Source organism: Oryzias latipes, chromosome 23 (genome assembly GCF_053564925.1).
Source record: "Oryzias latipes strain Hd-rR chromosome 23, Olatipes_Hd-rR_3.1".
Taxonomy (NCBI): Eukaryota; Metazoa; Chordata; class Actinopteri; order Beloniformes; family Adrianichthyidae; genus Oryzias; species Oryzias latipes.
The window spans coordinates 23365736-23390684 of record NC_136259.1 but is presented as its reverse complement, the minus strand read 5'-3'; the positions used below and the strand labels follow the sequence as shown (position 1 = coordinate 23390684).

General features: G+C 42.6%; 1 protein-coding gene across 10 annotated transcripts in view; it reads right to left on the bottom strand.

Annotated features, from left to right (window-relative positions):
• The window catches only part of dgki (diacylglycerol kinase, iota), an 82698-nt gene that overhangs the window by 16060 nt on the left and 41689 nt on the right, over positions 1–24949 (bottom strand). For 4 of the 10 annotated variants that reach the window (XM_023952272.2, XM_023952276.2, XM_023952274.2 and 1 more), the window contains exons 2-22: positions 19992–20100; positions 18127–18222; positions 15667–15741; positions 15526–15582; positions 15363–15428; positions 15224–15292; positions 11936–12052; positions 11483–11557; positions 10630–10725; positions 10462–10544; positions 10280–10340; positions 10084–10197; positions 9441–9566; positions 9021–9099; positions 6774–6829; positions 6288–6350; positions 4081–4154; positions 3894–4005; positions 3722–3808; positions 2115–2227; positions 817–879 (exon numbers count right to left, since the gene is read on the bottom strand). In XM_023952272.2, coding sequence (XP_023808040.1) covers positions 817–879; positions 2115–2227; positions 3722–3808; positions 3894–4005; positions 4081–4154; positions 6288–6350; positions 6774–6829; positions 9021–9099; positions 9441–9566; positions 10084–10197; positions 10280–10340; positions 10462–10544; positions 10630–10725; positions 11483–11557; positions 11936–12052; positions 15224–15292; positions 15363–15428; positions 15526–15582; positions 15667–15741; positions 18127–18222; positions 19992–20100 — 1791 coding nt within the window. The remainder of the gene's footprint in view (positions 1–816; positions 880–2114; positions 2228–3721; positions 3809–3893; positions 4006–4080; positions 4155–6287; positions 6351–6773; positions 6830–9020; positions 9100–9440; positions 9567–10083; positions 10198–10279; positions 10341–10461; positions 10545–10629; positions 10726–11482; positions 11558–11935; positions 12053–15223; positions 15293–15362; positions 15429–15525; positions 15583–15666; positions 15742–18126; positions 18223–19991; positions 20101–24949) is intronic. The other 6 variants (XM_023952275.2, XM_078941827.1, XM_078941824.1 and 3 more) reach the window with 4 other exon arrangements.

The following is a 24949-nucleotide window of genomic DNA, read 5'->3' as shown; positions in this document are numbered from 1 at the left end:
TTACCGAATGGGGCTCGATGTAAAATGTCAAAATTGTGCAAATTTCGCTCCAGGCTCTATTCTGATACACGACAGACTTGATGTCATTGACTTCCTGCCGGGACAAAACCACAATTCCTAATTTATCCTCCGTGATCATCTTTGCAACAGTTGGCCCTTCCGTGTTTTGGAAAGGACGCGACGCACATGTCACTACCAAATCCCTCATTAGTTACAGTTCATTGGTTGAATGAAACGCCCGTTCTGTACATAGAGACCGGACTTCATAACATGCATAGCGACACGTGAACGCGAGGGATCTAAACGCGGAAGGAAACGCTTTTGACGTGCGTTCGCAAAGACTTGAATTGAAAGTGGCCGCTTGAACGCGAGACGTGGCGGCCGGTGTAAAAGCTACCTTGACAGGTTTGAACACGGAAGCCAGAAATGGACTTTTACAGCAAGCAGGGAGCAAGGAGGACAGCAAAACCTCTGATTTCAATGCTTTTAAAGCGTAACACACCAAACAGGCCACAGGGGGGCAGTAAAGCAACAGGACTGGTTGTTTTACTATTCCCATGGTGACATTCATACATGCGTCTGCTGTCGACTTTTTGTTAAAAGGGGCCCCGTGAACACGTGTTGTCGAGGCCGGTGTGAACGTAGCACAACACAATTTTGAGCAAACTAAAAGTCATATCAGTGATTCGTAAAAAAAAAGTAACTGAAAGAGTGCGATGATGAGGCGTCTGAGTGAAAAGTCAAATATTGGTGGAACCAGACGGATCTGAGCAGACGACCTTCACGCACCAAGTGACAGAGGGCTGAGGTACTTACACAGAGAAGGAGTCGGGGGGAGCAGAGAGGCGGCGCAGATCAGCTGCACACACCTTCTGAATACTACGGCCGCACACACGTGCACGGACACACACAAGAAGAGAGGAGGAGGAGGAGGGCGAAGAGGAGGCAAGAGAATAAAAAGGTAAACGGAGGAGATAATCCAGGAAAAAAAATCAAGGGGAGGGGGGGGGTGAGGAAGAGGAGGGACAGACGGAGAAAGTAAGTGGACAAACATGGATAGCACAGCAGCAGCGCTAACACTAGAGACTGCAGTTACAGCAAGAAAATCACTAGAGCTCTCCTCTTCATGCATTACCTGTTGAACACTGAAACACCTGGAGGACTCACAGGTATAAAGACAAGATATACATATAGGGCTGTCAGTGCTGGGGGGTTAGGGTCTGCACAGATTCAGGGTTTGTTCCTGAGCAGAAGTACGGGGTAAGATAACTGTCAAGATGAAATGTATGCTCGTAGACAAAAAACAGTATCTGAAAACAACATTTAGTTTTACATTTAAATGTTTGTTGTGAATACGACATTTCTTTTTTTTGATAGAAGACTTTTTTTTGTCTTGAATAGAAAGTTTTCTGTCAAATTACTGTCACAAATACATTACAGGCATATATATATTGAGTTATGAAACATCAATTCAACTAAATGCGCATGAGGCTCATTTATTTAATGACTCACTCCAATGAAAAAAGGTGTTTTAACCAGGTCCTTGTAGCAAAACACAGAGTAAAATCATAACCAAGGCTGCAAAAAGTCATGAGTAAAACCTAAAAAGGTTGTAATAAAAATATAGAAAAGTTGTATTCAAAATACAAAAAAGTCGTATTTAAAACTGAAAAATTGTATTCAAATAATAGAAAATTTATTTTTTAAAATAGAGAAAAGACGTTTTTAAAATAAAGAAAATTCGTATTCAAAATAAAAAAAAACTCGTATTCAAAATAGAAAAGTCGTATTCATAACAGAGAAAAGTGGTATCTAAACTAAGCATATCAAACGTAAAACTAAACGCTTTTTTCTTTGTTTTTGTTTGTTTTTAAGTATGCAAGTGTCTGTGCGCATACGTATCATTTTGACAACAATCTAACTCCATAGAGAAAGTCCATAATTGGACCTTCGTCATCTGACTGGAGCTGGATGGAGATGTGGGACACTGATAGGAGTGAATGTCCGCTTGCTCAACAGACTGGATGAGTCACTCGGGTTTTTACAACCCTCCTGGCCTCGTCCTCCATCTGTGCGCCCGTGTGTGTTTGTGTGTGTGTGTGTTTGTGACTCACTCGTTGAGCAGGGGCACGGAGGTGCGCCGCTTGCTCTTCTGGACCATGTTGGCCTGATTTCGGAGCGAGATGCGCAGCGTGGATGGAGCCAGTCGGCACGGCTCGCCGTCCACCTGCGTGTGAACAAAGTGAAGCGATGACGGAGCGAAGCATCAGCGGGCGCCGCTCTGTCAGATGATACCTGCCTTAGGCCTGAAACCTTCACAGTACAGCAAGCAAGGAAGACAGCAAAACCTCTGATTTTAATGCTTTTAAAGCGTAATATACCAAACAGGCCACAAGGGGGCAGTAAAGCAACAGGACTGGTTGTTTTACTAATCCCATGGTGACATTCATAGATGCGTCTGCTGAGGGATTAACCCTTTAAAAGCACAATAACACAATTTTTTTTCAAATAATAACTCTTCAAGCATTTATGCCAATAACACAATTCCAACAGATTCTGGAGTGAAAAAGCAGCTTAATGCTGATCCTCGAAGCTTTCTCCACCTCAGAATCTGCTGATTTACTGCTGTAAAGTGTTGCATGGCACATTTTACAGCTGTTTTTTCTCTGAGCCAGACTCCGTTAGAATTAGGTTATTTGTGTGAACGGTTAAGGAGTAGGCTTGGGCGATGTCCCTTAAATTGGCCGTTGACGATGTTTGCTGACAACCATCGGGATGGACGATGATATCGTCGGGGGGGGGGGGCTATTTTTACATTTTTCGTTCTTATATAATTGCTATTCGTTATTTTACTTTATTACTTTTTTAATTTTATTTCCCAACTAATGACTCATCCGCGATGATCCAGTATAAACTGAGGGGAGTGACTTTAACAAAAAAAAGTAACAAACAAAATAGACAAGAAGTGGTCGGACAGGTGTTTCATAATAACCGTAACATTATTAAAAGCACGTTTAGAAGATCATCTCGTATTTTACCGAGCTGACATGTCAATGTATAAAGCCGCTCGGCGCTGTTTAACATTGTTTTGTATTGAATTGTTACATTCAATAAAGTTTGAAAAAAAAATAGCTGCTCGGCGGAACTTATATCCCCTTCAGGTTTTTCAAACCCTACTGCGCATGTACGAATGATTTATTCCGACCGAAAGTGTGACCTAAGTGAACGTTTGTTATATTCTGAAAACATTTTTCTGTGCCCATGTAGACGGTTGGATTCTAATCCGACCATTGATCCCATCAAGATATTTTGCACATGTAACCGCGGCTTATGGTGTCGACTCGCAACGTGGCGGGGGCGTGGCATCACGATGGTGTCTCTCTATCGGGATGTCAGTCACCCATCACGATGGACGATGGTATCGTCCATCGGCACAACCCTATTAAGGAGTTTTGGTAATTCAAAGAACGTCAACACTGGGGATAACCGTAAAGTGTTGGAAAGTGTGTTTTATCAGGCAGCAGTGGATGCAGTTTATTTTGTCTGGACAAAAATATACTTTTGGAGTTTTTGTTGGCTTGTAGCATTTCATGGAGGACCGTTTTGTAATTTCTAACGTTTTCTACTTCTCTAAAACCTTTTATTTCGGTAAAAACCAAAGAGTTATGTTTATCATGAAACCAACGCTGTCAATTTTCTACATCTGACTGGATGTGGTCACCTGAACAGGTACAGTCTTATAGGTGGTCAGGATGACTTCTCTGCATTGGTGAAGTCTCTCTCCGTGGCCTCCAACCTGCAGCGCCGCCTGGTGGACAAAAGTGAAACTCCTTCTGTGAACTTAAACTTTTTTTGGGGTTGTTTTCCGTCTTCAGAAAGGCGGTTTTCCTCACCAGTGAGGCCATGGTGAAGCCAATGACCTCGATGCAGCCGTCGTCATGGCGCTGTGGCTCAAAGTCACGATGGTCGCCGGTGTTTCCCCACGGCATGGTGCCGGCGCAGTACCTACACGGGTTCAACTTTTGAAGCATTTGTCTTAAAATTCTACCTTTTTAAAATCAAAGCGAAGCATCTCCTCACCTGGGAATGTTTAAAAAGACGATGCACTGAAATTTCAGCTCCTGGATTTTGGGCGTCAGGTCTGTGCCATCACACTGGAGAGAAACAATCGCAGAGTTACCGCAGTTTCAGGTGTCTAGCAAGCTCCACTTGTTACGTTCACACCAGCCTCGGCAACACATGTTCAAGCATCCACTTCCAATGAACTCACTATGAAAGCGCATATATGCACATTTCTGGGTTACGCGTCCAAAACTGTCGTGTTAATGCATCGCTACGCAATTTTTCAAGTCAGTGTTTGGACGATACATACAAAATGCACAGACCTTAAGTGCACACTAATGCTACAGTCACATATACAACTTCCACCCCCGCGATGACGGGGAGGCATCGTCAGAATCTTCAAGACTTCAACTCGCATCTCAATATTTTTGAAAATCGTTAGTGTGTTCATAAAAGTAGACAGCGGCCGCGAGGCGCCAGTCAGTCAGGATGCCGTTGAGAAATCAGAAGGCCACAGGATGGTGGCAGCTGGATCGCCAACCAGCTGCAGCTCTGATTGGACGATGTGTAAATGTCTCTAGACAACGGCCGTCCATATCAAGTACCGCCCGGCATGTAAATATATGGTCATCTGCACCACTGGGCATTTGCAACTCAGATTCTTCTTCTTCTCTGCCCGTCCTGTGCCCGTTGCTCTTCTTCTATGGTTATAGCGGAAAGCATAATGTTCCGCCTTCTTTGCATTCTTCTCAGCATCAACCCCCAATTCGTCAATACGCAGATGTTTGAGTCGCTGTGGTGCTATCAACGCCATGATGAGTTCTGTGCTGAATGCTCAACAGCCCTCGTCGAGTGCCCGCGCTGCTGCCGTACGATTTCTAAAAAGTAGGACAGCATGGGAGCTGGAGGTTGGCAGTCTAAAATCGGTCGACCATCAGATGATTTCAGGATCTTGGAGATCTTCCTGCTGCTGCTGGACTACCACCGCATGACCTCCAAATGTTTCCGGGCGACCGATGACCGGTGTAAGAAAAATTATCTGGTCACTGTTCACTTTGAACTTTCTCATAAAACCTCTGCGAGGCGAGTAAAAATGCAACCTACGGCCTTCCGATTGCAAATGCCACCAGCCGAATCCGCTGAAAAACCTGCATTTAGGTTGCTCCACGGTGGCATTTTGGGAGGTGTGACCTAAGTCTAAAACTGAGGACAGCGTCCTTTTTTAAAACACAGAAGTCCCGATCTTTGGAAAACTGATCATGAGGAAGAAGTTAATAATTGCATTTTTTTCTAACCTGCTGGAAATATACGACACCAAGTCTTTCATAAATTGGATTAGAGCTGTGAAAGAAAAAGATTGCAGCAAGATTCATGAGATTTGCACGGCTTCGACATCTCGCGTTTAGCCTCTTCATGCACTGGAATCGGGTAGAGACAGTCAGTCCTGTGCGAAGCCGCGTTCTTGAATGTGTCTTAAATCGGTGAGAACGTAACATAAAATCAGTTTTCTACTATAAATATATTTCTAACCCGATGCCTCCTTTTTTTAGCTGAATTAGTTTTTTCTTTTTAGGAATACTAAATACTAAGTTTTAATTATTACAATATGATGTTTTCGATAAAATTCGAGTCTGAACTTTCAGATCTGTACGATCCTTCACATGTTTGAGATGATAATTGAAGATTATTTGCTGCTTTGGTTGTGAAATCAAACACAAAAGGGGCTAATTACATGGCATTCCTGTTGAGTTTTTGCTGTTTTTGATTCTTCTGAGCTTTTCTTTTCATGAAAACAATAACAGTTTTGGATGTAGCATCACTTTGTTACAGATTTCTGTCTATATCAGGAGGCGGCATGCAGAGAGACGGAACCATGACATGAAACTGAATGTGATGAAGAGTGAAGCCCACAGGGGACCAATGATACAGAATATTCTGTATAGTAAGCCGTAATGTGTCAGTTCACATTAACTAGAGACACGTTGATCCCCTGGTTGATGTCAGGATCTGTTAATTCCAGAAATTTGCCATTTTTATCTGAATGGTTTCTGACCTTTTAGGAGGTTTTAAATCGAGCCTTCGGGCCTCGTGAGACTGAACCCCGAGCAAGAGACACCTCGACCGCTGAATGACGGCGTGTTTAACCACCCGGCCGACTGGCAGCTCAGACATGTCGACATGGAAGACGATACGAGCCCGGAGGCAGAGTGTGTGTTGACACTCACCACCACTCTGACGTGCTTGGACAAATCCCTGGAGCTTCTCTGGAGGAAATCTGAGAAGGCGGCCTGCACACAAACACAAGCGCAGACGGACAAAGAGGCTCTTAATCGAGGAGTTCCAGTTGAGCGCCGAAGCCTCGTCACGGAGGGATGACCTCCGGTCCTTCCCATCGTTTTTCCTTTCACCCCCGTTGAAAAAATAAATGACTTCCATTAGAAGTAAGGGCCCGATAAATGATTAAAAAGCTGATTTGGAGCCGAGTGGCCCATAATGACACTACTTACGGATAAAGGAGGTTAAAAAAAAACCCACAAGTTTGAAAACTTCTCCTTCATGAGGACCACACAGATCCTTTGTTTTACCACAACCTCCTCCGTCCTGAAAACAGACCCATTCCTGCCTTTTTGTTCCCTCAGATTCCCATCGTTTTACTCATCAAGCGTCCAACGCGACCAAAGGACAAAGGAGAGGAGGAGAAGACCACTCACTCCTGCATAAAACATCTTGTTGCGGAAGCGACTGTTGAACTTCTCCGGGTTCGCCTCTGCAGGAGCAAAAGCAGAAAACAAAACAGACATTGATGGCATTAATGTATAATATGACCAAACACAAACAGGCAGAGAAACGCTTACACATGCACAAACGAATGGTTAATGCTCTGTTTTTGGGGGGAGTTAAGTGGAGAAGCAGATGAAGTAAAAGAAGTAAGGGATAATGCCCGATGAGATGGCCATTATCAGAAATTAACAGGCGCTGTGGAGGCGTGAACCGACCGCCAGGTCCATTAATATCTGATAATGCACATCTATAAGGACATTATCCAGCTTATACCATGGTCACATATGAAAAAAACAAATATTAAATCAAATATTAGCGCTTTAATGTTGATATTTTTTATGCTGAGATTGTTTTTCACATGAATTAGACTATGTGATACGCGGTGTGTCATAGTCATGGATCTACAGAGCCTACACCATCCAATGGAGGGTAAAAGAGCCACAAAGGAGGGTAAAAGAGCCACAATGGAGGGTAAAAGAGCCACAAAGGAGGGTAAAAGAGCCACAATGGAGGGTAAAAGAGCCACAAAGGAAGGTAAAAGAGCCACAATGGAGGGTAAAAGAGCCACAAAGGAGGGTAAAAGAGCCACAATGAAGGGTAAAAAAGCCACAAAGGAGGGTAAAAGAGCCACAATGGAGGGTAAAAGAGCCACAAAGGAGGGTAAAAGAGCCACAAAAGAGGGTAGAAGAGCCACAATGGAGGGTAAAAGAGCCACAAAGGAGGGTAAAAAAGCCACAAAGGAGGGTAGAAGAGCCACAATGGAGGGTAAAAGAGCCACAAAGGAGGGTAGAAGAGCCACAATGGAGGGTAAAAGAGCCACAAAGGAGGGTAAAAGAGCCACAATGGAGGGTAAAAGAGCCACAAAGGAGGGTAAAAGAGCCACAAAGGAGGGTAAAAGAGCCACAAAGGAGGGTAAAAGAGCCACAAAAGAGGGTAGAAGAGCCACAATGGAGGGTAAAAGAGCCACAAAGGAGGGTAAAAAAGCCACAAAGGAGGGTAAAAGAGCCACAAAGGAGGGTAGAAGAGCCACAATGGAGGGTAAAAGAGCCACAAAGGAGGGTAGAAGAGCCACAATGGAGGGTAAAAGAGCCACAAAGGAGGGTAAAAGAGCCACAAAGGAGGGTAAAAGAGCCACAAAAGAGGGTAGAAGAGCCACAATGGAGGGTAAAAGAGCCACAAAGGAGGGTAGAAGAGCCACAATGGAGGGTAAAAGAGCCACAAAGGAGGGTAAAAGAGCCACAAAGGAGGGTAAAAGAGCCACAATGGAGGGTAAAAGAGCCACAATGAAGGGTAAAAAAGCCACAAAGGAGGGTAAAAGAGCCACAAAGGAGGGTAAAAGAGCCACAAAGGAGGGTAAAAGAGCCACAATGGCGGGTAAAAGAGCCACAAAGGAGGGTAAAAGAGCCACAAAGGAGGGTAAAAGAGCCACAGAGGGTAAAAGAGCCACAAAGGAGGGTAAAAGAGCCACAGAGGGTAAAAGAGCCACAAAGGAGGGTAAAAGAGCCACAAAGGAGGGTAAAAGAGCCACAAAGGAGGGTAAAAGAGCCACAATGAAGGGTAAAAAAGCCACAAAGGAGGGTAAAAGAGTCACAATGGCGGGTAAAAGAGCCACAAAGGAGGGTAAAAGAGCCACAAAGGAGGGTAAAAGAGCCACAATGAAGGGTAAAAAAGCCACAAAGGAGGGTAAAAGAGCCACAAAGGAGGGTAAAAGAGCCACAATGAAGGGTAAAAAGCCACAAAGGAGGGTAAAAGAGCCACAAAGGAGGGTAAAAGAGCCACAAAGGAGGGTAAAAGAGCCACAATGAAGGGTAAAAAAGCCACAAAGGAGGGTAAAAGAGCCACAAAGGAGGGTAAAAGAGCCACAAAGGAGGGTAAAAGAGCCACAATGAAGGGTAAAAAGCCACAAAGGAGGGTAAAAGAGCCACAAAGGAGGGTAAAAGAGCCACAATGAAGGGTAAAAAAGCCACAAAGGAGGGTAAAAGAGCCACAAAGGAGGGTAAAAGAGCCACAAAGGAGGGTAAAAGAGCCACAATGAAGGGTAAAAAAGCCACAAAGGAGGGTAAAAGAGCCACAAAGGAGGGTAAAAGAGCCACAAAGGAGGGTAAAAGAGCCACAATGGACAGAGTAAAAGAGCAAAATCCGGCTGAAATAGGAAAATGATGGCGGGGGGGACAGACCTCTGGACTCATGGAACTCCAGGGTGACGTGAGCATCAAAGCCCAGGCTGAAGTAGTTGTTGAACACGTCGAGGGGAAGCTGCACTCAGAGAAAACAAAAAAGAGAAAATGAGCTTCATTACAGGAGAAGTGTTCCGTTTACTCACAGTGCCGACCGCACTGATGACTCAGTCTGATCTGTAATTTGCAGCCGACTGCTGCTGTGAAAATGTCCCGCAGCTGATTTGGAAATCATTTTGCTTCAGTTGATTATTAAAAAAGTTGCAGGAAACCCTATAAAGAGTTTGAGGTAACAGGAAGTGCTTCGGAGCCCCAATCTCTCTGAACGTTATTCTAAGCAGCCATGGCTGAATTTTTAATATCTTTAGTTTCCAAACACAAGCGGCTGTAAATATTGCAAAGGTCTGAATCCCCGCTGACCTTCTGCGTGCCCTCCTCGGGCTGAGGAGAGCTCTTCTCCACCGACAGGTTCCACCTGTCCAGCTGCACCACCGAGCCGTCTTCCACATGACACAGAACCTTGGACACGGGTTCATCTGTGTAGCCCTGCACCAGGAGAATTTCCAAATTAAGTAAACACCAGTTAATATTTTCACAGATAAAAAAAAAAGGTTTGTGGAGTTCCCCAAGGCTCCATTCTGGGCCCTTTTATGATGGCAACATCTCAAAATAAAAGCCACACACACTAAAAAAAAAAGTATCAATATGAACGAAATCCTGCATCTTTAATCCAGTTTAGTTATTTCAGGTTATGGCAGCTGGATGAGCGGTATAATTGACAGAGTCATGTTTGCTCAGTGAGACTTGAGCTTCAAAGGGTCAAAGTTGAGCTCAGAGGATAAAACGTTCAGGAAAAGAGCTCAGACATCCTGGAATGTGGCTGAGTTTGTCCTGCAGATCCCACCACAGATTCCAGCTAAAGACCTGATTTATTTTCACCTCTTTTGGGCAGAAAATACCTGAGCCGGCTATCATTAGACACTTGTCAGTGAATGAGTGGAAGGCTGTCACGTCCTGTTGCTGTTTGTGAACTCTGCAGCACATGTCAAGGCTGGAAACTCACCCCACCCCAGTTGAGCGTCCTGGCGAGGTCATTTCCTGTTCCCAGAGGAAGCACAGCGACCGGAGGCTGAGGATTCATCTGCAGCTCATCGAGAGCCGACAGGATCCACCCCACCTACAGAGAGACGCGAGCTGCCGAAAACTCAACAGAGACAAATCTTTAAAAAAAAAAAAAGAATTCCAGCAAACAGACTTACGGTGCCGTCGCCGCCGCAGGCAAGGATCCTCAGATTTGGCACTTTGCGATAAAGCTCCAACCTGAGAGCACAAAGCACCATGAAAACAGCTGGATTCATCACTGTTCAAACAAAAGGGGCGTGGCTCACCAACCCCCTGCAGAGGGGATGACCACGCCCCCCCAAACAGCAGATTTACTCACGCCTCTCTCAGGCCTCCTTGGGACAGGTCGAAGACTTGTCGAGGGTTCAGGATCCACATGAACATCTGTAGGAGCTTGGCACCCTGTGCAAAGACGAACACGGCCTCACTGTGGGTGACGGGCATGCTGGGAAATGTTCTGAGACGGCCGTTTCAAGGGTTGCCTTACTTGGTTGCCGCCACTTTTGGGATTGACAAAAACCAAGATGGGTTTCATTAGTGGCGATGGGAGGGGCTTCAGCATGAACGGGCGCCATTTCGATTCCTGAAAGCCCAAAAAACTGATTAAATTATGTAAATAAAATAAGGTAGAGGGTTTGGATCTAGATTACTTAAACATTCAGGGAGATTTTTTTAACATATTTAGTATCATTTTTTACATTTGCTATGTACCACTAAATCTAGGACTGTAGGGAATTTATAGATTTTGAATGTAATTAAAAATAAATTCAGGGTGTTCAATCATAAAACTCTAAAACACATAATTTCTGTTTGGTTTGCTATAAATGTGGCTCCTTTTTGTTTTGTTTTTTACTTGTTTTTTTATTACAGAATGTCTATGAGTTCCTCAAAATGTGTTCTTTTAAATAAACTCTTAGAAATAAAATATGTTTTCTCAAATCGAAGTAGCCCCTCCCTGCTTGTCCAGTGTGAACTCCACGGGCTAAACCCGCGTTTAGCATGTCACATGCTAGCTTTGGGCTTTCTGCCTTTGAATGTTGAGTTTTGCAGCAGAATGGTTTCAACACAGTCCTTCCCTGGACTGGTGGCATCTGGGAAATGTAGTCATAAGGTGTAATGTCTGCAAGGAAGGTGTAGTTTAGGCAGAACACCTGACTTAAAATAAGAGTTAAAGGAAAATCAGGAAGTCTTTGAATCTTTGCGCCCACAAATGTGTGCAGTCCTCTGCTTCCATCCCTTCACTGTAGAACATGAAACACTTTTACATACTCATTTTTGAAGTGATGGAAAATCACCCCAAAAGGGGGCGGGGCTTTGTAATGCAACATTGTATTACATACATCCACTCCCTTTTTGCTCGTCCTTCGTTTGAAAGATGTCCGTTTTTTTCTCCTGGCAGAATTCTTCAGCGAGCTCTGGGGTAGACACACATACATGGACACGCACAAACACATGCACACACACACACACACACAAGTTCAGTGGTTAGTTTAGTGTCTCCATGTTGGTTATGATGCTGATTAAAAGTGCAGGGAAGCATGTGATGTGACTGTGGGACTCATTTCTGTGTGTGTGTGTGTGTTTACAGAGACACCGGCTCCAAGTTCCCTCAGACAGATAAGACACGTGTCAGTTCAGATCACATCATATCCCAAAGCACACATGTTAACACACAAGACCCGTCCGTGACAGGCCTTCTTTCAAATTTAGACCCTGCAAAGTCATTTCTCATTACGGTCAGAGAGTGACAGCTGGTGAACTTTATGGTGCGAGGCTGGACTGTGTGCGCGTACCTGTGGTTTCCTGACTTTGATTATCCACGAGGGTGGAACGATGACTCCAGCATGGGCCCCCAGTGAACATGGCTCCTCTATCTGGTGCAGCATGAAACATGTGACCTTGTTGTGGAACTGCAAAAAGAACACACGGTTGGATTGGAGGTGCAGCCACCTTACAGGTGATGGCTTCATAGAAACCATAGTCTTTCTTTCTCGTCTCAAGCTGAGGAATATGTGCAGAGATTTTCATGACTCCACCTACAAGTACATTTTACAAATCTCCATAGCAACCACCCACGCTCTCATCGTTCACATAGAAACAGGATTGCATGTTGTCCGTATGAAATCATATAAAGATTTTTTTGTTTTTATGACTGGGAGGCAGCCATCTTTGTGAGGGAGCGTTCACCTTTGTGTGATAGCGTCCATCTTTGCATTAAAGTGGCCATCTTTGTGACAAAGCGGCTATTTTTGTTAGAGTGGCCATCTTTATGAGGGAGCAGACACCTTTGAAAAATGAGATACAGGTTTAAATATTCCGAATTTCGCAGAGTCTTATCCAACTGAAGGATTTTCTTTCAGTTGAGGCTAAAGAGAGGTTAGACACCAGGCGCACAAAAACCATAAGTCTTGGGATTTGAACCCTCCACTAAAAGATGGGCAGATAGCCACTCAATCCGCTAATCCACACCTCTGGTCTCTGGATTCAACTCAAAGACCTGAACGGTTTAAAACTCCTTTTTTAGATGTAAAAAAGTTTTGGAGCTGAAAAAAGTGACCTCATTTTTTGTGAGATTTAATTGTTTATATTATTAAAATACGCCATATTTGTGAATCTGCCGTCAAAAAATTATTTAAAAAGCAAATTTAAACACAACGTTCTATAACGGAAAAACGATAAAATAGCTAATAGAATGGAAACATTGTGAAGACCTACAGGAAACATTTGACCAATAAATAGCTATTTTCTGCTCCATTTTACAGATTAATTCTTTAAAATTCATCACAAGTGATCTCCTAGATTTATTTTTTACATTCCGTCTCACAGTTGATGAAGATTCCAGAAAAAAACTTTAAAGCAGTAACATAAAATCATTCAAATTTAGATATAAATTCAGAGTCAAAGGTGTGCTTTAGAGTGGGATTTTTTAGTGTGTCCACAGATAAATGTGTTGGATTTGGGTAACTCGGTGAGTGAAGGGAGGAGTGAACAGGAGTGATGTCCTCGTGTGGGTACCAGCTGACAGCGATGGAGGACTGACTCACTCCAGTGAACCGCAGCGATCCCGCCTCGCAGAAACAAAGGATGGCCGTCGTGACGGAGAGTCCTTCACTTTGGTCAGCAGAAACAGGACCTAACTAATCTGATCCAGCTGTCAAACCTCTGTGCATTAGAGCCTCACTGGCGGATGCATTCAGCTTTAAGCGCCTTTCTTCTTCTTCTTATTTCTTCTGTGAAAGTGTCGGTAAATGACAAAAGTCCAACTTCCTTCCGCTTTTATCGTCTGCAGGTTCGACCCGACCCGAATCCCTTTCCACTCAAATCAGTGTCAGTCAAGTTTTTCCATCTCTGTTTGTCAGAAATGTAAAGTTAAATTTAAAATCTGGAAGGTTTGGATGTTTATTTTTAAAGGTTGGGTTGTTGCCATGGTGACATTAAACAGCTGCAAAGACATGTTTGAAATTGGAGGCAGCTTGAATGTGCAAACTGCTTATTTAAGAAACTTATGAAATATATTTGTGGGTTTATTTGATAGAAATACGCAATACTGAACAAGATTGGAGTCAAATACAGTTTATTTTATTAAAATGAATGTGTTTATTAACCTTGTTGCTGTTTCAAACTGATATTGCAGAATCATTATTGCATTTATTTAAGTCTTTTCCAGGCAGAAATACAAAAAATAAATGGCATAAATAGAGAATAATAGAAAATATGTTGTGAATAACGATTATTTTAAATTAGGTCTGCACAATATATGAATATATGAATGAATGAATGAATGAATGAATGAATGAATGACAATATACCGAAAATCTATCGTTATCGCAATATCCAGCTCTGCAATATGCATATCGCAAAAGACAGTGAAAATCACAATAAATTGTAAACCTTAAATGTGTTAAAACAACCTTCTGGCAGCTTAAAGCATTTAACAAATCAAATAAATCCCTTTATGTATTTGACCAATCGGATGGAGCCCTATTACGTTAGATGTTCGCCTGCTATGTGGACGAGGGTCATTTGGAGTATAATTTTTAAAAAAAATGTAATGCACTTAAACTGAATCTGGAGGCTTTTACAGTTTGTGTTTCTTCACTTCTGGATCGTTTTTCTTCTCATCTCTTTGTTTCCAATAAATCTAAACTTAATCCGTTTCCAGAACCAAAAAACTGAACTTTCTTTGATTGTGAGCCTTTTGAATGTTCAATAATAGAATTAAAATTATATTTGAGAAAATTATGACTCATCTGTTCTGGACTCAGGAGGAGGATTTTTTTTGTTGTTGCTTTATTTGAGTCATAAAAATTCAAAAAGTTCCTTTAGTTTAAAAGTTTTAGTCTTTTCTTTTTTCTCACTTTTATTCTCCTTCCAACACGAAGTCCGCCTCCTGTCTTTTAACACACAGATTAATGTTGGAAACAAACTCTCTGACTCCTTTGTCTAAAATTACAGGCTTTCATTTTTTAAAATGAAAAAGACAAACTTTGATTTAATGATAAATTTATGTTCAAGTGTGTAACTCTAGTCTTTAAGATGATCATGGTTTAAAAATGCGGATAGTTGGACTGTTAATATATAATAATAATATATAAATATAACTCATTTAGAGACAGAAAACCATTTTTTGAGCAATAAACACTTATTTTAGGACTTCATATTTCTAATTACCAGAGCAATATACCAACATGTGAGTGTTTACATCTAATTTCTAGATATAATTTTGCTTTAAAAGGGCTGTGTAATGTCCAGCCCTTTTAAAGCATTTACCGGTAAAACAAGAAAATTTGCCATTGGCAGATTTTCTTTTACTTAAAAGAACAGAAAAATATCTTGTACTCTTTATTCTTTAACTTATTTTGATAAAAGAAATGATTCCCAGAGCAGATGCTCCTCTAAAATTTATCTTAATGCAAATATTAGTTTATATTTTTTCTTCATTTTCTGTTTGTTTATTTGCCTAAATCCATTATTTAAAAAAACCTACTGAGGACAGAAAGCAGGAAAATCTAAAGGTCTGGTCTCCGAGGTCAAACACGTCTTTGAGGTTCTCGGATAAAAGCGGCGATGAGTTTACTCACCGCCAGTTTACACCACGAACAGCTTATGGCGATGATTTCTTTACTGTGGAAGAACTTCTGTTGGAAACTCTGAGGAAACGGAGACTTGGGATGAGCGTCTGCAGACGGAGGAGCGGCGTTCCTGCGTTTGCGGACTCACCTTCCCACACTGTTTGCATTTGCCCTCCTGTCTGCGCCTGTGAACCCAGTGATGCCTCAGCACGTTCTGCAGTCACACAGGAGGGGCAAAAAAACAAGAAGAAGCAGCTTTTAAGGCTGCTGGTCTGTCCTGTTTGCTGGCAGAAACAGAGGAGGAAACTCACGTCTCGGAGGCATCGGGATCCCCCCTCCCTGAAGGTCGGCTTACACCTGAAGTTGATCTGCGGGGAGACACGGTCCTCATGTGTCAGCCTGAGTGTGACGCATGGCAAAAGGACCTTTACCCAGATGTGCTCCTGACTCACCTTTTCCAGCTGCTCCATGCAGCCGGAGTGAACCACGATCTTGCAGGCTGCGCATTTCCTCCTGGGAGCCGACTTCTTGAAGGAGACACAGATCCCACAGGGCGGAGGAGCGAGACGCCGACATGAAAGGAAAAGAAAAAAAAAAGAAGAATTCAGTCACAAAAACATTCAGATGAACACAGACTGATGCAAAACGATGGTTCTAACGACCGTCTGAAGTAAGATTTGTTTGCTTTCTCTATCTGCATTTAATCCCAAAGACCCGACGAAGCCAAACCGGTCCAGCCGAGGTCACGGGGGCTCCAGCCGTTTTATCCACAGAGGGTTCCGGAGTGAATGTTCTGACCGGTTCTGAGCTCAGCGTGTTGCTTCGCAGTCACTTCTGCTCCCTGCTCTTGGCGGGAAAGTCTAGACATATCAATATACTTTTGTCCAAACTAAAGGTTACTTCTCAGCTCGCTTTCAGGACACGTTTTCCCCGATGGGAGGGGTGTGGGTGGACAAAAGGCTCCGGATGTCAAAAATTTGGACATTTTTATCGCTTTCTCTTCCACCTGTAAATAAATGACGATCAATCATTTCCTCCTTCATCAGTTGAGTGTGAGAGGTCCAGCAGCGCGATTAGAGCATCGGGGACGGCGCGTCCGTCCGGCAGCAGCCTGTTCATCCATCATTCATTCATCCGGAGGATAATTATTCTCCGCGATTATCTTCCTCAGTATATGAGGATATTTTCCTGGTGCTTCTGAGTCCGCTGATGCTTTTTCTCCACGCAGCGGGACAAGCTTCGGTTATGGCGATTCAGGAAGTGGTGGAAATAGCCGTTAGATATTCCGTGGCGGCCGACGGGACGGCGTGATCTTCATCTTCGATCCCTTCCTCCCCAGCAGCCCCTCCTTCGTATGCAAAAGTCTCATCCAGCCGCCTTGAGCTGAGTTTTTGTGACGAACCGGCGGAGTCACATGACCGAAAAAGAATTCTGCAAGTACGTGAAACCGCAAATACTGAAACGTGAATATACTTAAATTAACAGAAATTAAGTTTTGTGGTATATGATGATTCTGGGAAATATCATATTGGATGGATGGATGGATGGATGGTTGGATGGATGGATGGATGGATGGATGGATGGATGGATGGATGGTTGGATGGATGGATGGATGGATGGATGGATGGATGGATGGATGGATGGATGGATGGTTGGATGGATGGATGGATGGATGGATGGATGGTTGGATGGTTGGATGGATGGATGGAGAGATGGATGGATGGATGGATGGATGGATGGATGGATGGATGGGTGGATGGGTGGATGGATGGATGGATGGATGGATGGTTGGATGGATGGATGGATGGATGGATGGGTGGATGGATGGATGGATGGATGGATAGATGGATGGATGGTTGGATGGTTGGATGGATGGATGGATGGATGGATGGATGGAGAGATGGATGGATGGATGGATGGATGGATGGATGGATGGATGGATGGATGGATGGATGGATGGATGGATGGATGGATGGATGGAGAGATGGATGGATGGATGGATGGATGGATGGATGGATGGATGGTTGGATGGATGGTTGGATGGATGGATGGATGGATGGATGGATGGATGGATGGATGGATGGATGGATGGATGGATGGATGGTTGGATGGATGGATGGATGGATGGATGGATGGATGGATGGATGGATGGATGGATGGATGGATAGATAAAGTTTATTGATCCCGAAGGAAATTTCAAGTGGCCAGCTGCCCACACTTAAAAACATAAAAACAAAATAAATAGATAAAAAGATAAAAAGCAAATATGAACAATCACCTAAAATCAAGTCAAGTTTCCCAGAATCTCAGTCTAATCAATGAATAAAGTAGAAGCTCTGAACACAGAGCAGATTAACTATATTAACTCAAAAAAGTTGCAAAATAGTTGCTTTATAAAGTCAAATGGGCTTTAGATACCAAAGCATTGTTTTATTATATAACATATTGATTCTTTCATACCTGAATAGAAATTTGGGGAAACATAAATATATAAATATGTATAAATTGAGTTTTCGTTTTCCAAAAAAACATTAAAGTAATCACAGGAAGTAATATCTTTAAATTAAAGATACAAAAATTTACAGATTTTCTAAAATATTTTATTTAAAATTAAAGTGCATAAAGTAAAGACTTGTTTACCTTTTTATATTCAAAATACAATTTAAAAAAGCAGTAATTATAATTTTAAAAAGAAATGAAACTTTCAATAAACCATAATTCAGATCCAAGGAAAAAAGTGCACAAATGTTTTTTTAAATTAAAGAAAATTATTATTTTGTGTTTTTTTTAGTTGTTTTGCAGAAATGAAATTTTATAAAGCATATGCATCATTTTTTTTTTTGCTTCTAAGATGTGAGTTCCCGGGTTTTTTTTGTGTTGCACAGGAGCCGTCATGAGTCTGCAGCACTCACAGCTGTCTTCAGCAGACAGGCGTCCTCCCCCAGGTAGCACAGCTCTCCCGAGCAGCTCGTCTCCATCCACAGGTGATCGCCGTTCACCGCGTTCTCCTGCAGATCACACACAAAAACAGCCGCCTCAGCGCTCCTCCTCTTTGGCGAGGCCTCTGGAAATCCTCGAGCGCGTCGAGCAGGTAATTGCTCCCGCTGGATGGGAGGGAAAGTTCACACGCGTGGCAATCGAAGCACTACAAGACCGAGAGGCAGTGTGCAAAACCCCGCTGCACGCATGATCCATGTGGAAGGAACTTTCTGTTTAAATCGTAATCAAAAGTAACCACAGATGCCGCAAAAGTATGCTAATGATGAATTCTTCAAGCACGTTAATAAGGCAGAACATCTCGACCGGCATCTGCATCCTCAGAGCTGCACAAACGGACAAATACTTTTGGTTTTGTATGGATTTATTAGAGCTGCGTCTCACAGAGATGTAAAGGTTAGCGATGACGTGCTGGAAGTGTTCCTGCAGACAGAAGCTCAAGGGAAAACTCTTCTCCAGCCTCCAATTAATAATAGAGCAGATTGTATTTACTGTTCATTATTATTGCATGACTCTGGTGTCGTTAAAGCGTTCTTCTCATTTCCCTTTTTTTTTTTTCAATCAGAAACAAATTTAAGGGGGAGAGGGTCCTGATTTCCTATCAAATATGGATAACGTGTTCATTTCAAGATAGACTTATGTCACAATAGTTACATTGAGTTTAGCTTCTCTGAGTTTTGACCGTACTATGTTATTCAAACATGTGGAAAGTATTAAACTAGTTCAAAATGTACCTGGAAAATGTGAAATATTTTGTTCCAACTGCTAACTTCTCATCTGGGCTAACAGAAATTACTTGTGGAGTTCCCCAAGGCTCCATCCTGGGGCCACTTCTAATTAACATCTGCATGCTGCCACTGGCCCAGGTTATACAGACTAAACATTAGTTATAAATATGCAGACAACACACAGATATACATTACACTGACACCAGGATCTCGAGACCCTCTACATGGCTAAGCGCCAACGGTCCCGCCCACAACTCAGAGGGGAATTTCTAATGAATACTTGCCACTCAAGTGGCCGGGATAGGCTCCGGCAGCCCCGTGACCCCGAAAGGGAAAAACGGAATAGAAAATGAGTGAATGAATGAATGAATGAATGAATGAATGAACTTGCCACGCTGCAGAAACTGTCAGGTGACAAATGAGGTTTTTTTTTATAATTTTGTCTAAAAACGGCATAATTATTATTAAAAGACCACTGGGAACGCTTGGAATCTTCTCTCTGAGTTACAGATCACTTCTCTACAGTCATGTTCAGCAGTTCCATCTCTAGATTAAGATTGGATTCGATGTTTCAGTGATTTCTTTGGATTGAACTAGAACAGGTGTTTAGGAAGAAAGGCGAAAATTTGCCTGAAAAATTAAAAAAAAAAGATTTTCAGGGGCAGCCCATGGTATTCGAGGTTAAAAATAAAATACCATATGAAAAGTTTAGCTGTCCATTTGTCTGTCTAATGCACAGCTGCCGTGTTTCCATTTCCTCCTGACATTTTCTTCAGCTCTGCGACATTTCTCAGACGAGCAGAAGACATTTGAAATCGGCTTTGGGGATTTCAATGATTCAGGTTTGGTAAATAAAATCCATTAAGCTTTACAGAGCGGGGGGGGGGGGGGGGGGGGGGGGGGGAGTTGTGTGTCGTGACTGAAAACTTTCCATTCTCCCATCAAAGGAGGGATCTCTTTTCTGCGATCAGACAGAGAACTCCTCATTCTGTCGAAAGAATTCGGCTTACAAATCTCTCACAGAAAGAAGCATGCTAAGGAAAGCGTCTGACCGTCCAGTCCACGCAGGTCCGCAGGTCCTTTGTGGGTCCGTTGGAAGCTGGGGGGAGTGACGGCTGGGGGGGGCCGAGGTAATGGAGGCCAGAACGGGAGATCGCCTTCCTAAAAAAACAAAAAACCAGAGGGAAGAAACATTTAAAACCCAGCAATCACAAGCTGAGCTGACGCAGAAATCCGCAGAGCGCGCTTTCATCTCCAACGCCACAGACCGATTTATTTGGGTGATTCATTATTCATAGGACGGGGCCACATTTCAGCCGGCTCAGCTGGAGTTATTTGTTTGAGAAGGACGGGGAACAGCTTGGAGCAGAGACTGACAGCAGCTGCAGAAGAGAAAAAGTTGGAGGGGATCTGTTGTGCTGGAGGATGAGTCAGCAGACATCTCTCCCTTCAGTCGGTCTGTCGCCGACTTCCTGTGCTCATTTTCTTCAATAACACGTTTGTTTCTCCGGTTTTTAATGTGTTCCAGTAAGTGAAGCACACAAACGACGTGCAGGACTGAAAAAACGTCTCCTGTCAACATCGCCTTCATCAAAAAAACAAATAAATGTATCAGACAGAAAAACCTTCTGACTCTGACATTTTTCATAGTCAGGTGGTTTGTTTTGTGTTGCATCTGCATTAAAAGTGTGATTTTAGAAGATAAAAAAACATGTCTATGAAGACTCTCATTCATCCAGGTTGATTCCATCATAGTAGTAGGTTTAGGGGCCGTCATCTGGACTTAGATTTTTGTGTTAGAAGACGTTTCGCCTCTTTTCCAGGAGGTTTTGTAAATTCTGAATTAGCTGGTAAAAAATCTGGTATATATGCGCTCATGGGGGGGGGTATCTCAGGCCTGTCTGAAAAACTAAAACGGATTTTCAGACAACATAACATCCCAGTTCATCAAAAACCTGTTAAGACTCTCAGACAAAAACTGGTTCATCCAAAGGACAACATCCCAGCTACAAACAGAGTAATGTTGTGTACTCTATCCACTGCAAAGAGAACTGCAAGGAACAGTATATAGGAGAAACCAAACAACCTCTACACATGCGGCTTTACCAACATCGCAGAGCCAACCCAAGTGGACCTGAGTCTGCAGTGCATCTACACCTGAAGGCCACAAACCACTCGTTCGAGGACAGTGAAGTCAGAATACTAGCCAGAGAGAAAGGAGGGTTTGAGCGAGGAGTGAAAGAAGCCATCTTTGTCAAGAAGGATAAACCTTCTCTGAATAAGAATGGTGGTCTCAGGTTTATTCTTCCGTCCCTCTACGGCAGTGTTCTTACAGTGAGAGGGTCCAGTTTAAATCCCCGCTAGGTCCTTTCTGTGTGGAGGTTGCGAGTTCTCCTCATTTATGTGTGGGTTTTTCCCCGAGCACACAGTCCAAAAACATGCTTCATAGATTGATTGGTATCTCTAAGTCATCCCTAATGGTGAGTGTTTGTGGGATTGTGTGGGGTCGTGTGATGGACTCAGGATGTTGTTGGAGGATAGGCTCCAGCAACCCGATGACCATCTTTAAAACCCAGAGTTCAGAAACATGTTTAAGAGCTAATAAAGGGGTAACTCTGACACTGAAAACCACAGCGAGAAGACGCCGATGATCCGATTGTCGCTGTTAAAAGTTTCAGTGGTCACCCGTCTATATTTATCCACCAAGACAAAGAGGTGTCCCTTTACGGAGCGTGTAACCCGAGAACTCGGCGCCGCACACACGGCTTCATGCATATGCATGCACTCACGACTCCTGCGCTAAAAATAGTTGTGTGTGGGTGACAGCAGCACCAACCCAAGGACGTATGGAGACTGGACACATGCCACACTGACCCGGGCGCGCCTGAAATGCACACATCCAACCGGCTCCGGCGGGAATTTGGCTTTGTATGAGGAAGCTCCACCCATTTACTCCTTTATTTTTCTCTAGTTTATTTGAAACCTAAGCCAATGAAGTTAAACCAGCTCAAACTTTGACCAATCAGGGACTCAGATTTGGTAGTGACGTCCGGATGGCGTCCCTTTTTAATTTGCAGAAGAACCAACTGTTTGAATATTTATCATGAAGGAGAAATTAATTATTGCTTGTTTGTTGGAATTCTATGATCAAAATACAGAAAAAGTCTGGAGCAAGACTGACATGATTTGCACCACTTTGACATTTTCCACCCAACTGGTGGGGGCACTGCTCGTCCATACTGAATATTATGGGCTGAAAGCACGTTCAAGAGAAATTTATAAAATCTGTTACATCGAAATTCTTCATCTCAGACTCTAAAGCCCCGGTTAGCACAGCCAACAGCTACAAATGACCGGACAAAATCGTCTTTTCCCCCAGCAGAATTTGAAAAAGTTCTATCATGATAAATGAAGATGATTGAAACCTTGCAGAAAAACTTTAAATGCAAATGTAATTGGTTTCTTTGCACCACAGCAAAGTTTGCTTTACCTGTTTACCAAACAGGTAAACTTTGGTCTGTATGAAAACAAAGGAGTTGCTCCGTTTGCAGGTGAACTCTGGTGTCTGAACGCAGACAGACAAATACAGTAGAGAGTAAACCAAGAAATGTATAAAAATAAAAATAAAAATAGAACAGCACAAATAGGAAGCGCAAAGCACAAGAAGACTAAAAAAAAACAAGATATCTTGTTGATAAACAGGAAGTAGTTAAGAGTTTTCCTATTCAGTCCGTTTCTTTAAACCATGAGATCGATAACGTGTTTTTAATTTGTAAAACAAACATCTTGGAGTTTTGCTGCAGTAGTAATTTTTACGGAATATTTAAAGATTTATAAAGAATTATCATAAATTGGGTCTAATATGGGTTTAAATATGAAAACAGATTCAGGTTCACCTCCAGTCAGAGGCCCTTAAGGAAAAAAAGGAAATAAATTCGTTTTTCTTTTCCAAAACCTGAACATAAACGTATGAAGCTGCACTGTGCATTTTTGTGTTGTGCATTCAGCAAATCCCAAAATAGCTATACTTAACATGCAAGAACTCCGCTTCACTTTAAGTTACTGTGAACAAGTGTTTTTGCAGAAAGGGGTAGTGAGAGTGCATCAGTCCACAAATAATCTCGCCTGAAAGCATCTGTGAAAAAGCAAAAATGTCACTTTGCAAAATGCTCACAGCAACATTTTACCAGTTTAATGAAGCGTCAGGATCTATAGAGAAATCACTTAATGTCCTCCAGTAGGAAGCAAGTGCTGTAAAACCTCATTTCATCTCTGTTAAAAGCTTCAGAACCATTAACTAAAAGGAGAGTTTTCAAACCGGGTTTTTGAGTCTAAAGCTCAACATCATTAGCTTCAGAAAAACGATCTTAAGTCTTCATTTGTTTTGACAGCTCACGGTTCAAGAGCAGCTTTGGTTTCCCCATCTTTGGTCAATCAGGTGACCAATCAGAGCATGGCGAACCGTTTAGGAGACAGAAGCTAGAATGATGCGAACGCGCCGATGCAGAACCCTGGGGTTTGCCCCCAAACAGTTTCTAAAGTAAAATAAGTGTGTTTTGACTGCTGTTTTTACAACCAAAAAATTTGTTTTTTAACACAAAAAATGTGTTTTCACCGGCAAAATCTGTTTTTATCCGAAATAAATGTTTTTACAAAAATTTATTTTGTTTAATTGTTTAATATTTTTATTGTATAAAGGTGTTTTTGATGCAAAAAGTTTTGTTTTTCACGGAAAATAATGTGTTTTTACTAACTAGAGTGAGTTTAGGGCAAAAAAATGTCATTGCAAAAAGTGTTTTTCTATGAAAAATAAATGTGTTTCATGCAAAAAACATTGTTCTGCTGCAGTAAGTGAATTGTAATGCAAAATACATGTGTTTTAACAGCAAAATGTCTAAAGCAATCATTGTTTTTAAGCGCAGAATAAATGTATTTTTAGTGAAAGAATGTCTATACTAGAGAAATTTGTTTATACTGCAATTAGTGATGTTTATTGCAACATGTCTTTACTGCAAAAAGTGTGTTTTTAATGCAAAATAAATATGTTTTTACTGTAAAATGTGGGGTTTTAATGCAATAAGTGAGTTTATGGTACAAAATAAATGTCTTTTTGGTGCGAAAAGTGCTGTTTTCAACTTTACAGCTCAGAAAAGCTCAGTTCAGAGTTAATCTGGGGTAAAACTAAGAACTGATAAATAAGCAGGATGCAGGCTGTTGGAAGAGGAGAGGTGAGAAGCAGACAGTATGTGAAGTAGAGTTGATCCAGCTGCTCCCAGTTCTAACACCACCTACTCTTCATCTCCACAGCCAAACTCTGCCTCTGTTCTCATCCTCTGGAGGATCATCTTCACCCCTTTTTTCAGCCCAGAAATAAACACTCCACCGCAGATCTTCTTGTCCACGTTGTGCATCTGTTTCGCTCCTCTCAGATCTTCCTCATTCCTCCTCCTACTGCTTCGCTCCTCCTCTTCCTCGCTCCCGCTCCTGTCATCCACCCATCGTCTTACTCATTCTCCCCCTCGTCTCCTCTCCTTATTTTTTTTCCAGCCTCCTCCTCCTCCTCCCACTCTCCCTGCAGAGGTGGGTTGTCTGCGTTGCCGTGACAACTGCGCCGTGGGAGCATCAGCAACTCGTCCAGTAATTATATTGTCAGAGAATCTGCTCTGTGGATGGTACGTCTGAGCAATTTTACACTCACAGCAGTTATACCTATGGCGCTATGTGGGATGATTGTGTACGTCGACACAAAGTCACGCACATATGCAGTTAACACACCGCCTTTACCGGGCAGCCCACACAGCCAAATACAAATCTTCTGTATAAAAGCTACAACAACAGTTTGTGGGGGTTGTTTTAAGTTAATTTAGCTGGTTTAGACGGAAAGAAACGAGGCGCCAACCCGGATTCCCTTTGAGCCGAAACCGGGGATTTAAGCAAAAATTCTCCAGAAGTGTGTTTGCTGAACAAGTTCAACAGCAGCAGAACCAGAAGACAGCTGCAAGTGGGAGGG